The sequence below is a fragment of the Condylura cristata genome, unplaced genomic scaffold (genome assembly GCF_000260355.1).
Source record: "Condylura cristata isolate star-nosed mole 26May11 unplaced genomic scaffold, ConCri1.0 scaffold00027, whole genome shotgun sequence".
Classification (NCBI taxonomy): domain Eukaryota; kingdom Metazoa; phylum Chordata; class Mammalia; order Eulipotyphla; family Talpidae; genus Condylura; species Condylura cristata.
In genome coordinates this window covers 452,920-465,904 of record NW_004567128.1, presented here as the reverse complement: position 1 = coordinate 465,904, position 12,985 = coordinate 452,920, and the positions used below count along the sequence as shown (strand labels likewise).

Below are 12,985 nucleotides of genomic sequence, written 5' to 3'. Positions count from 1 at the left end.
ACCCTGACCCTAACCCTAACCCCTAACCCCAACCCTAAACCCTAATGCTAAACCCTAACCCCCAAAGCCTAACCCTAAATCCTAAACCCTAACCCTAAACCTAACGCTAACCCTAACCCTAACCCCTGACCCTGACTCTAACCCTAACCCTAACCCTAATGCTAAACCCTAACCCCCAAATCCTAACCCTAAACCCTAAACCCTGACCCAGACCCTGACCCTGACTCTAACCCTAACCCCAACCCTAACCCTAATGCTAAACCCTAAACCCCAAAGCTTAACCCTAAACCCCAAAGAGTAACCCTAAATCCTAAACCCTAAACCCTGACCCAGACCCAGACCCTGACCCTGACCCTAACCCTAAACCCTGACCCTGATGCTGACCCTGACCCTAACCCCTAACCCCTAACCCTGACCCTAACCCCTAACCCTAAACCCTAAACCCTGACTCTGGACCCTGACCCTAAACCTAACCCCTAACCCGAACCCTAAACCCTAATGCTAAACCCTAAACCCCAAATCCTAACCGTAAATTCTAAACCCTAAACCCTGACCCAGACCCAGACCCTGACCCTAACCCTAAACCCTGACCCTGATGCTGACCCTGACCCTAACCCCTAACCCTAAACCCTAAACCCTGACCCTGGACCCTGACCCTAACCCTAACCCCTAACCCCAACCCTAACCCTAATGCTAAACCCCAACCCCCAAATCCTAACCCTAAATCCTAAACCCTAACCCTAAACCCTAACCCTAACCCTAACCCTAACCCCTGACCCTGACTCTAACCCTAACCCTAACCCGAACCCTAAAACCAAAGAAAGACCCAGGTGGGGACAGACGTCCAGGGTGCCCACCGAGTCCTCGCCGCAAAGGTCAAGGGGCGCCCCCCTGGGCTCCCGTGGGGAGTTCGCTGCTCCCCGTACCCTGCACCCTGTGGGTAGAGCGCGTCCCGATGCCGAGCAAGACAGAGCAGGGAGCAGAACACTGAGACCCACGCTGAGGGGCGGCTGGGAGACGGGAGTGGGCTGCTGCGCCCTGGGGGTCCCTCCCTGGCTGGAGATGGGGCTCGTGCTGAGACACCCCTGCACCACAGGGAGCCCCCTGAAATACTTCATACACTTATTCACGCACACAAGAGCTGGGGTGCAGGCCAGAGGTGCGGGAGTGAGGCAGGCGGGGAGCAGCACAGGCGGATCCACGAGACACACTGCTGAGGGGAGACAGGAGGGGTCCGCTGTGCCCCGGGGGGCCCCTGCCTGGCCAGCAGGGGATGGACTCACAGCTTCACGGTCCGAGATTACTTAACCCCTGTGCGCCCGGGGGCCCCATGCACCTACCTTCTGACACAGAATTCAATGATGCTGACTGGCAGCTTCCTTGTATGTATCTGGTTTAATTATACGGATGTGCTGTAGCTCTATTCGTCCAACGGACAGATAATGTTCACGAACGACGGGGCCCAGGCGACTCAGCTCCCGCTGTGTAGACATGAGATGGCTAAATACACACTTTGGTAGGGGAGACCCTAAAGTAGCACCTGGGCTGCGTCAGGCACGTAGAGACGGGCAGAAATAGTCACGGCCGCGACACCCCGATCTGCCATTCCACCGATATATTTATCCCTTGAGTGAATTCTGCGGAACTGCTGGTAGCCACCTGCAAGTGACACGTGTGTGCGCACATGTATGTAATTTCCAGGCACAGTTAACACGGTTCAGCAAAACCTATAATCATTGTCGGCGCAGAAATGTCAACGTGCAATCACGAATCCATTCACATTTGAGCAACTGTTTGCACTCACCGTCATTAGCACTCTGGCTGGTTCAGGGAGCTGTCGTTGAAATGCCGAGATCCGGCCATGTCTTACTGAGAACGTGCTGTTACCACAACCAGCCCACGGAATTCAGTGTCTCCGCCTAGTTCAGGAGGAAAATATAGTATTTTCATTCTCATTATAAAATGGCAGTTTTCTCTCCATTTTAGTATTTACCCATCCGCCCATCCACCCATCACCCAGCCATCGTCCAGCCAGCCAGCCGGCCGTCATCAATCATCCGTCCATCCGTCCCCCCACCATCCATCTGCCCGTCCAGCCAGCCAGCCAGCCATCATCCAGCCACCCACCCTCCATCTATCCACCCAACACCCAACCACCATCCATCACCACCGTCCATCTACCCACCATCCATCCATCATCCACCATCATCCATCCATCATCCACCCACCATCCATCCATCCTCCATCATCCATCATCCATCCATCATCCACCATCTATCCATCATCCATCCACCATCCATCCATCCTCCATCATCCATCCATCATCCACCATCCATCATCCATCCATCACCCATCATCCATCCATCATCCATCCATCATCCACCATCCATCATCCATCCATCATCCATCCACCCACCATCCATCTATCCACCCACCACCCAACCACCCTCCATCATCACTGTCCATCTAGCCACCATCCATCCATCACCCATCCATCATCCACCCATCATCCATCCATCATCCATCATCCACCATCCATCCATCATCCACCATCATCCATCCATCACCCATCCACCATCCATCATCCTCCATCCATCCACCATCCATCCATCCTCCACCGTCCATCATCCATCCTCCATCCATCATCCACCATCCTCCATCCATCATCCATCCATCATGAAGCATCCATCCACTTAATCTTCTATCTACCTACCTGTCTGTGCTTTAAAGGAAATTTTAAATTCAACCACCTTTACCTGGAACTCCTTACTCACTGTCTAATTGAAAATAAAACAGCCATGTAACCTCTGTCAGGTACAGATATTCCCCTTCTGAATAACAGCCATGTCCTGGTGGGGGTGAGCAGCCTAAGCTTTGCGTTCTCACCTGATTTCGCTCTTCTAAAGCCACGTGAAACTCGCCCTCTCAGCCCGGACCAGCACCCACAGTTTCCCGGCCTGGATACCGCTAACCCCATCTTCCAGCATGTTATTCACTACAGTGTTCCCCTTAGAAGAAAGTAATATCGTTCTGTGTTTACGTTGCATCCGTCAGTATTAAAATCGAATCGTTCTGAGACAGCGTCAAGGCACATCTCGAGCAACAATCTGCGAGCTGCGCGCCGGGCCGTCTCGCCAGTGAGTTTACCGTGACTGGTGGACGCTACACCGAGGTTGACGCGGACGATCGACCGATTTCCAGGCTCTAATCGCGTCGTTCTTCTAAACGGCTTCCGAGCGCTCGTGCTTGCTCGCCCGAACGCTGGCTTTGCGTCCCCCGAGTCTCGCCGGTCCTCGCGTCTGCGAGCAAGGTCGTCTCCCCCACCACGGGGTCCCGCATCGAGAGCGGGTCTCAGCTGTGCTGCGTGGCTCGGGCTGAGGAGTCTGGGTGCCACCCGCCCCGGAGACAGAGCGGGACCACTGGGAGGGCCCCGCTCACACCCTGATCAACCCAATCAAATGTCTCTGCACATGATTTTGCGCTCAGCCCTACGCTCACCTGCATCCAAACTCCACGGGAGTCTGGGGTTTACCGGGGAATTGTTTCTCTGCTTCTGCAAAATATTGACGCAGCCCTTGTCTCGAAGGAAATATGTTTAAGGCCGCCAAACCACGTTCCTTGCTGCAAACTCTCCGGAGACAGCCTCTGTGTCGTCAGCTTCTCAGAAGAGTCTTCGTCTACGGTAGACCGCGGTGGGACCCATTAGCGCCGGCGTCTTTGACGGGACGTCGCCTCTGTGCAACATCGGCCGCTGAACAAATAAGCCGGGAGGCGTGGGAAGAGCCACGCCTGCAGCAGGGAGAAGTAATCCCGGCACAAGAGGGCTCCCCGCGGGGCTGCGTAGCTTCCCGGGGAGCCGTGCGTGTCCCCCGGCTGGGAGTGCAAGTCCGTGAGCCCGTTTGGGGCTCAACAGCTGGGCACTGCGAGCCCCCAGCTCTGGGGGGATTTATGTCAGGAGGCGCCTTGTAGGGAGAGGTTGACCCCAGAAAGTGTCCGGTGGAGCCCACTACGCGCGACACTGCTCATGAAATCAACGGGGTTACCCCATGCACACACACACGTGACTATTTCTCATCAACAGTGTCCAGGGTGGAGGCTGCATGAAGAAACTCTTGACTTATTTGCTGGTGCACACAAGAGCTGAGGTGCAGGCCAGAGGTGCAGGGGTGAGGGGACTCCCCCAGAGACAGAGCGGGGAGCAGACCAGGCACAGCCACGGAGACCCGCGGCTGGCTGAGGGGAGCAGTGGGCAGACAGGAGGGTCCGCTGAGCCCTGGGGGTGCCCCCCTGGCCTCAGGCTCACCTCGTGCTGCAGGGGCTGCCCAGAACCTCATGGCACTGAGACACACCCCTGCGCCCCCAGGGAGACCCCAGAAACTTGGTGTGTGATCACATTACAGAAGGTGTGGGGGGGGGAGGCGGCCACTGTGGGGCCTCCAGCGAGGCCCGGGGAGCGCCAGGGTCATCGTGTCAGGGATGGAGCGACAGCGAGTGACTGGAACTGTGGGGTTCTCCGATGGTTATTGCAACACCTAGGCGCACAGTAGCTGGTGATGACTGGTCACGGCTTCCCCTCGGGGCGCTTACTCTGGCGTCTCCCGCCCCTTCTAGCTCTGAGCCCAAACGCAGTCAGCGGCATCACTTCAGACATCGCTTACCCAAACGTCCCGACGCCCCGGTGCCCAGCTGACACATCCTGACTCCCCTGAAAGTTCACAAAACAGGGGGCCCCGACGCGGTGGAGCATTGTTCCATCAGCGCTAACAACGGGCGAGGCGGCTGACGGAAACACGGTCTCCGTGGAGTCGGCGCGACGCCCCGACGCGCAAACGCCCGTTCCAACGCCCGTTCCAACGCCCGTTTCCTGCGCGCGGTTCTAGCCACCGCCTCACTCAACCGCACAACGCGTTCTGCGGAAGTAATGACGGGGTCACCCCCCTTCGGCGACGCCCCGCTGAGCTTGAGAGCGGGTCGCGTGCACACGTCCGTGTCATCTGCTTTCGCCTTTTTCATGGAATCGATAAGGAATCCCGCCTACGTGGCCGGTTCCCCGCGTTGACGCTGGAGCGCACTAATTAATCGCTTAAACGCGGTCAGCCGCGGGGGGGGGGGGGGGGGGAAGGGGGGACACACCCGGACTGAATTACCCGATCGACCTCCCTGTCAGCAGCCAGCGGGGGACAGGCGCTGCGGGAACCCGATTAATTTACCATCGTGTTTGTTTCATGCGCATGAAATATTCATCGTACTCTGCATGGTTTTATGGGCACATTGAATGAGGGTTTGCGAAAACACGGTGCTTTGGACGGAATTTGTGTAGAAAGGAAGGAAACGCCCACGGAGACGCTGTCCCCGGGGCCTTCCGGGACCCTCAGTCCCGCAGGGAGGCACACCCGTGGATCCCACACAGCGCAACGAGAGACACCTAAAAAATACTTAAAAGTGCGAATCTGTTGCCCCGAGATAAAAGTCCCTGAGGTTATTAGATTCAGAGCAATCAACGGAGACGCAATCAGAGTTGAGTGAGAACAATTACGTTTTGCAGCTACAAAATCCACCTGAGGAAAGCGCAAAGGCGCAGAAATCTTGTCTGCCTCTGTCCGCCGTCTGAGGCTTTCTAAGAGCCAGGCGTCTGTCTCAGAGTCCGCTTTTGTTCCCCAGCACAGTCTAAACGCAGGAGTCCCCCCCCCCACCTTGTTCCGCGGGTTTCCGAGAGACGTTCATTTAATTAACTGGGCTCGTGTGTGGCTTTTACAATCCATTGTGGAGAATCCTTCAGGGAAGGAGCTCAGACCGCCCCGATCGGGCACCAAGCGTTTCGCGGCGAGGGTCTCACCCTTCACTTGGAAACACTCCCGGGTACAGGTAACAGAGCGTCTCGGGCGCAGCTTGGACGTCGCCCAATCACACTCATCAAAGTAATGTCCCTGCCGCTGGCATCAGAATAGAGACCGGCGTGCAGGGCGCAGGGCTGGTGGCTTCTTATGTCGACACTGGGCGCGTGACACGTAGCAGGGCCGTGTTAACGTGTCGGCTGTTTGAGTTCAGTTTTTCCTGCTCTGCCCAGATATGGTGGGATGAAGACGGGGGCGAGCGGTGGTCGAGTCGGGGAATAGACAGGTCAGACAAACGGGAAGTGTTTCCCACGCGCCCTGGGATTCCCTGCCTGCTCCAGGCGCCAGAGACGGACCCTCCACTTGCTTCCAACTTCACGCTGGGACTTGCGCCGTGAGCTCACCTGACCAGCTCTGACATGATGAAGCTGGCTGGGGCACTTCCGAGCCAGACGAAGCACGATCGCCTCCCCGTCCGGCGTGGACGCAGACGGGGGAAGGAGAAGACGCTTCTGGCGGCCAACGGGAGAGCGAAATGCAAACCGCAGAGCGCAGGTCGCGCCGGGAAGGTCCCGGAAAGGAGAGGAACCAACTGGCACATAACGACGCCAGATGCTCCGTGGTGGCGGCCATCATGACGCGACTTGGGTGGAACCGGCCGCGTTTCAAGTTCAAGCCAACAGTGAGTGACCATCCTAAGGCCATACTGGATCGTCTGGTTGTGTTCCCTTGAGCCTAGCCAGGTCTTTTCGAGCCTGTGTGGTTGGGACTCACACGCTTGTCTTTCCAGCCGCCCCTGTGTCCGCCCGTTGGGAAACTGGCTCTTCCCATGTGAAAACCAATAGAAAGCTGTCACGTTCTATGAAGGGGGCTGAGAAGTTGAGTCACTTTTTATTATTGTTGATGCGCACAAGAACTGGGGGCAGGTCAGTGCTTCAGGGCCTGAGAGGACTCAGCAGAACACAGTGTTGAGCAGGACACGTGGGTCCACGCACGGAGACCCACCATCAGGGGTGCAGCGGGGAGCCCGGAGGAGTCTGCTGTGTCCCGTGGGTCCCTCCCTGGCGGGGGATCGAACTTGTGCTGCCTCACAGTGCTGTGCTTTAACCTGTTGTGCCAGCAGGGAGAGCCCCCTTGGGTTCTGGGCTCCGTTGTGTCTGCCGGACACAAGACACACTGGGCCAGCCCCATCTGCAAGGACAGACAGAGCCCGACGGTGGCGGACAGCGGGGCGGCGTTCCCACATCGGGCGAGAGGGTCGCGGGCCGCTCCTCAGCTCCACGGGCGAGGACGAAGCCCCCTTGGGAGCACAGACCCCCGCCCCAGAAGCAGGCTGCTGGGTGCACAGGGCGCAGGAAGACGGCTCTGATGCACGCTAAGGACGGCTGGGCCGCGATCCCTCAGCAGTGTGGACGGGGCGGGCCCGCTCGCCGTCACTCCCGGGGTGGACGGTCCTCCCCTCTCCCCACCCTCCCAGGCCAGGGGGATTAGAGAAACCCGCGGAATTATGAATCACGGTCCTACATGATTCACGAGCTTCCCTGGCGTCTTCGCCTGCAGGCCAAGCCACTGATTTAATTTCCTGTGGCCTTCATCTATCAAACGTGTGAGCTCATCCGCCCGGAATCAAAGACACAAGAAGACCCAGAGCGCGCGTGATGAATGGCAGCAGAAGACACGGCCCGAATGCAAATGCGTCAGCCGGTGACAGGTGGGTCGGCCAGGCCGGACGGTGGCAGGGAGGACAGAGGAGAACTCACCGCCTTCTCGCGGCCTCTGCGAGCGCCAGCCTGGAAACCGCGTTCCGGACTCGCTCGCTCGCCGCGGTCTTCATTTGCAAGTGAGAGCCGCGTTATCTCCAGAGCCTTGAGTTCGGCAAGACACATCCAAAGTTGCCAGAAGCTGGAGACAACGGCTTGCGTGGGTGGCATTCTGTTTTACCAAATGTGGCATTTTCGTCCCGATATACGCATACGCTAACCCACGTTCAGTTCTCTTGTTCCCGCTCAAAGTCTCTACACGTTAGACCTTGACATGACGAGTGTTCACCCCAACCAAGATACGTTTTGCTTGTGTTAATTCCGCACAGCGTCACCCTCTCCGGTTCCAGCCAGGCTGTCGAAAACAGAGACGCCTCACCTTTTTCATGGCTGAGTAGTATTCCACTGTCTCTTGGCCTCGTCTTCTTAAATGATTCATCTGAGTTCCGGGTTCTCTCTGTTACGTGAAGTGACGTCATCCAGTGTTGCTGTTTCTCCCCGTTTTCCTCCTCTCCAGACCCACCCCTCTTGTCCCAAAGATGACCCTGTCGGCTTCTCCCAAGAATGCGGAATAATAACAGCAGCTCGCCTTCTCTGGGTGATCCCTGACCCTGACATCCAGGTAACCGGGACGCATTTATCGAACCAAAGAGTAGATCTTGGCTTTGTGGCACTGAGCCCGTCCTCAGATATGCACACACACGGTCGGCCAACACCCCCTTGTCCGCATCGCCCACGCCGGGGAAAATGGGGCCCGTGTGCTGGGCTCTTTGACCTCCCTCCCGTGAAATACTCACAATAGTAAGAACAGCCGTGTTCGCAGAAGCTACCGTGAGAGAGCAGCCTTTCCGAGTAGAGAACTCAAGAACAAAATAAACTCTTAAAATCTGCGAAAGAAAAGCAGAAGCCACGTGTTCTCCAAGGTCAACAGACTTTGTCAAGCACAGAACAGGTGACATCAAGAAGATGATTCGTCAGTGAAAATAATCAGGCGCAACCCGTGCACGTTTTTCCCCCTTTCTCGTCTGGTAGCTACTCTGCTGGGTTCCGAACGCATTAGAGGCGGGAACTCTTCATTTCTGTCTTTGAGGTGTCCGGAGACTGAAGACATGCCTGTCACCTCTGAATGAATTGAGACAAATCACAACAATCTCTGCCGTGACGAACGGCGATGGCCAGAAAATGAAACCAAGACCAGGAGACATTTGCCACCAGACACTATAAATCTGAATTTAAAGAGCTCCAGTCCGCTTAGTGAAACACACGTTGTGTAATTAATTCACTCTGCAAAGCAAAATAATTGAGACTTGAGTGACAGCACCCCGTGATGCTGGATGTTTCCGTATCTAAAGTTCCTGGGGTTTTGTTCACGTGTTTAAGTCGCTTTATTTGTATAATTTATTTTTTTTTCAGAAGCTGGTGAGAAAAATGCTCAGCGTTTCCACGGGAGGACCTTTGAGTGAGGGAGGCAAAATCGTGAAGTCGACCCTAACTCCCAACGCTCTAGAATACGACCCACATAATGGAACCTAATACACGAGCCCAGTCACAACACAGAGCTAGACAAGAAGAATCAATAGAAATGTAACTGATGTCACAAGTAGTAACCGGCCTGTCTGTAAAGTATAAAGACTCTACGCACTTGGGTATTTTTCAATAAAACTCGTATTATTTTTATCCAGATAATGCCAGTTTCCTCTATATCACATATAAAAACAAAAATCGATCCCCGTTTCTTCACATGTACGTCACCACCATCAAGGCAGCAACAACCCTAGGCCGAGAGTGGGACGCGTGAACCTTTTTCATGGCTGAGTAGTATTCCCTCGTGTGTGTATTGACCCACTCTCTCAATCCAGTCAACTCTCCCGGGCACTGGGATTGTCGCTGTAACTTGGCGATCGTAAGCATGCAAGGACCCTGTCGTGGGACCATCAGGCATCAGCATCCTCCCTCCCGGGTCCACCCGTCTTGCCCCAGAGATGCCCATGTCGGCCATCGGCAAGGGTGTGACAAGACGCCGGCTTTCCTTCGCTCCATACGCTCACCGCTAGCATCCAGGCAAACTTGGCCCGTGTCTCACAGCTACACATGACCCTCGATGCGAGCTTTCCACTAGACTTTAGCCATGACTCGAATCCCACCATTTGAAAGGTGGGGACACAGGAAGCCGCTGTCACGTGGTGTAGACACAGGCGCGGGAGTCCGGGGTCCACCCGGGGAAACCCGCCTGGGTTGGGTCCAGCTGGCCTTGGCCTTGAGGCCGCTCGTCTCCAGCTTGCATGCTGAGCCTGCGCTGAGCCAGTTGGGAGGCGAAGGCCCTACTCATGAGCACACAACGAGACCCCCGTCCGCCGCCAGGCTGGACAGCCCGAGCGGTTCCCAGCAGCCCCGCAGTCACAGTGGGCTTGTGGGCTTCAGAAGAAACCCTCACGGGCACCGCGCAGAGGGTGAGTTACTTCTGGAGCACAAAAAAAATGGTGCTTTGTCCACGGAGTGATTGGGCACAGGTGGGAGAACATTCGAGGCTGTCAGAGCAGACGCCAGGCCACGGGCATCGATCAACAGTGGGATCTGTATTATTCTGCCGTTCTCAAGCCGGAGACTCATTTACTTAAAACAAATCCAGCCTTGGCTTGGCTTCAGGACGATGACTCCAGCTGTTGCAGAGACACAGTTGGTTGGCAGATGGTGGATTACCTCAGGCTGGAACAGCAGGGGCCGCGGGGTCAAAGAGATTGTCACAATCACTCTTCCGACTGAGCGCTCTTGGACAATTTCCTAATTCAGCTGAAATAAACGTCTATGAAGGGCATTTCTGCCTGTCGTGGGAGAAGGCGGGGGCTGGGACTCTGTGACAGCGATGCCTCTGGCCTCTCTCTAGCTTAGGTTATATGTTCAGTTTGTTCTGATCCGAATCAGTTAATGTGTCCTCAAGGACCTTGTAAAGATAGATACAAAGGAAGGTAGGTAGGTAGGTAGATAGACAGATAGATGATAGGTAGGTAGATAGATGGATGGACGGACGGATGGATGGATAGATCAATGGTAGATAGATGGATAGATAGAGAGATAGATGACAGATGGATGGATGGATGGGTGGATGGATACATAGATCTATGGTAGATAGATAGAAGAATAAATAGATAGATAGATGGATAGACGATAGATGGATAGATAGAGGAATAAATAGATGGATAGATAGATAGATGGCAGGTGGATGGAAGGATGGATAGATCGATAGATAACAGATAGATGGATGGATGGATAGATCGATGGTAGATAGATAGATAATAGATAGATAGATAGATGACTGATGGATGGATGGATGGATAGATAGATGACGGATGGATGGATGGATGGATGGATGGATTGATGTATAGATCGATGGTAGATAGATAGATGACAGATGGATGGATAGATGGATAGATGGATGCATAGATCTATGGTAGGTAGATAGATAGAGGAATAAATAGATAGATGGATGGACGATAGATAGAGGAATAAATAGATGGATAGATAGATGCAGGTGGATGGAAGGATGGATAGATCGATAGATAACAGATGGATGGATGGACAGATCGATGGTAGATAGATAGATAGGTGACAGATGGATGATGGATGGATGGATAGATCGATGGTAGATAGATAGATGACGGATGGATGGATGGATGGATGGATGGATGGATGCATAGATCGATGGTAGATAGATAGATGACAGATGGATGGATAGATGGATGCATAGATCTATGGTAGGTAGATAGAGGAATAAATAGATAGATGGATGGACGATAGATAGAGGAATAAATAGATGGATAGATAGATAGATGACAGATGGATGGATGGATGGATGGATGGATGGATGGATGGATGGATAGATGGATGGTAGATAGATGATAGATAGATAGATAGATAGATAGATAGATAGATAGATAGATAGATAGATAGATGACGGATGGATGGATGGATAGATAGATGCATAGATCTATGGTAGATAGATAACAGATGGATGGAAGGATGGATACATCGATAGATAACAGATAGATGGATGGATGGATAGATCGATGGCAGATAGATGACGGATAGATGGATGGATGGATGGATGATGGATGGACGGATGGATGGCTGATAGATGGATAGATTTATGATAGATAGATGACGGATGGATGGATGGATAGATGGCAGATAGATGGGTGGGTGGATGGATTGATGGATACATGGATGCATAGATCTATGGTAGATAGCAGGATGATGGATAGATGGATAGACAGGTAGGTGACAGGTAGATAGATCAGTGATGGATGGATGGATGGATGAATAGACAGATAGGTAGGTAGGGTAGGTAGGCAGATTAAATATAGCTGGGTGGATGGATGGTAGATACATGCATGGATAGATAAGATTCACAGAGACAGTCACATAGGATGAAGGGATGGGTGAAGGGATGGACAGACAGGCAGGTAGATAGAGAGAGAGAGAAATAGACAAATAAATGGATGGATGTCAGATACAGGCTCTTTCTCTGCTTAAACAAATAAATGAAATAAAACCACCCGTGCAAATTTGAGCAAAGTTTCCATCTGTGCACTCGCGCACTGTAGACAACAGCAATCATCTAGGATTTCGTCTGTCTCCCAATTAAACTCCCCCTACAGTTATTAGTGGGCTAAATTGAATTTTATTGTTCTGCCTAATTGCTGGAGCGAGTTAATCAGCGGTAAACTTGCAACTATTTCTATTTTTGTGTTGAAGACTTTTCTGCACGCGCCCCCGGAATGAAGACGCGGCCGAGCCGTGGCCGTGCGGGCTTCTCCACGGCATTAACGTCCGTGGCCCGTGCTCGGCCCGAGTCCGCAAACGTGTCTACGCCGAGGAGCTCTGCCTCTCTGGTGCACGCGGCTCGGCGAGCTGCAGAAACCGAGGTCCGTGGCGCTTTGAGCATCGGCCCCGTTTTGAGTTCTCAACGGCTGAGTCAGGACGAGCGGGACCAACAGGAGAACAATGAGGAGGGAGGCGAGGCTTTGGCAAAGCTGCGCATCCGTGGCGGTCTCCGCCAGCCTCCCCGAGCCGCTCTCCCGCCTCGCCACGCGCCCACTGGCCCCAGAGTGGCTGCTGTGGTGCCGACCATCACGTCTCCTGCGCGCAATTCTGAAGCCCGGCTCGTGCATTGCCGAGGGCAGAGCTCAGAAGGGCTCGTGCCCGACAGGGAGGTGAAAAACAGCATGTGGACACGTGTGTCCAGCTAGTGAGGCGGGACGACGAGGGGCGGCCTTCCTCGAGTTCCACCACGGACATAAATCCTAATTAACAGCGTCCGCGAAGCCAGAAAGACAAGCTCCGTGTCTCCGAGGCAGAGAGGTTTCGTTTTTATTGCCTGGCGCCAGGCTCAGC

The 12,985-nt window shown here is 54.1% G+C and overlaps 1 protein-coding gene across 1 annotated transcript in view; it reads right to left on the bottom strand.

Annotated features, from left to right (window-relative positions):
* The window catches only part of LOC105854136, a 29,885-nt gene that overhangs the window by 13,232 nt on the left and 3,668 nt on the right, over positions 1-12,985 (bottom strand). Inside the window, exons 3-6 of the mRNA XM_012730231.1 lie at positions 11,755-11,825; positions 11,548-11,719; positions 11,314-11,341; positions 6,239-6,346 (exon numbers count right to left, since the gene is read on the bottom strand). Of these exons, the coding sequence (XP_012585685.1) occupies positions 6,239-6,346; positions 11,314-11,341; positions 11,548-11,719; positions 11,755-11,825 (379 nt within the window). The remainder of the gene's footprint in view (positions 1-6,238; positions 6,347-11,313; positions 11,342-11,547; positions 11,720-11,754; positions 11,826-12,985) is intronic.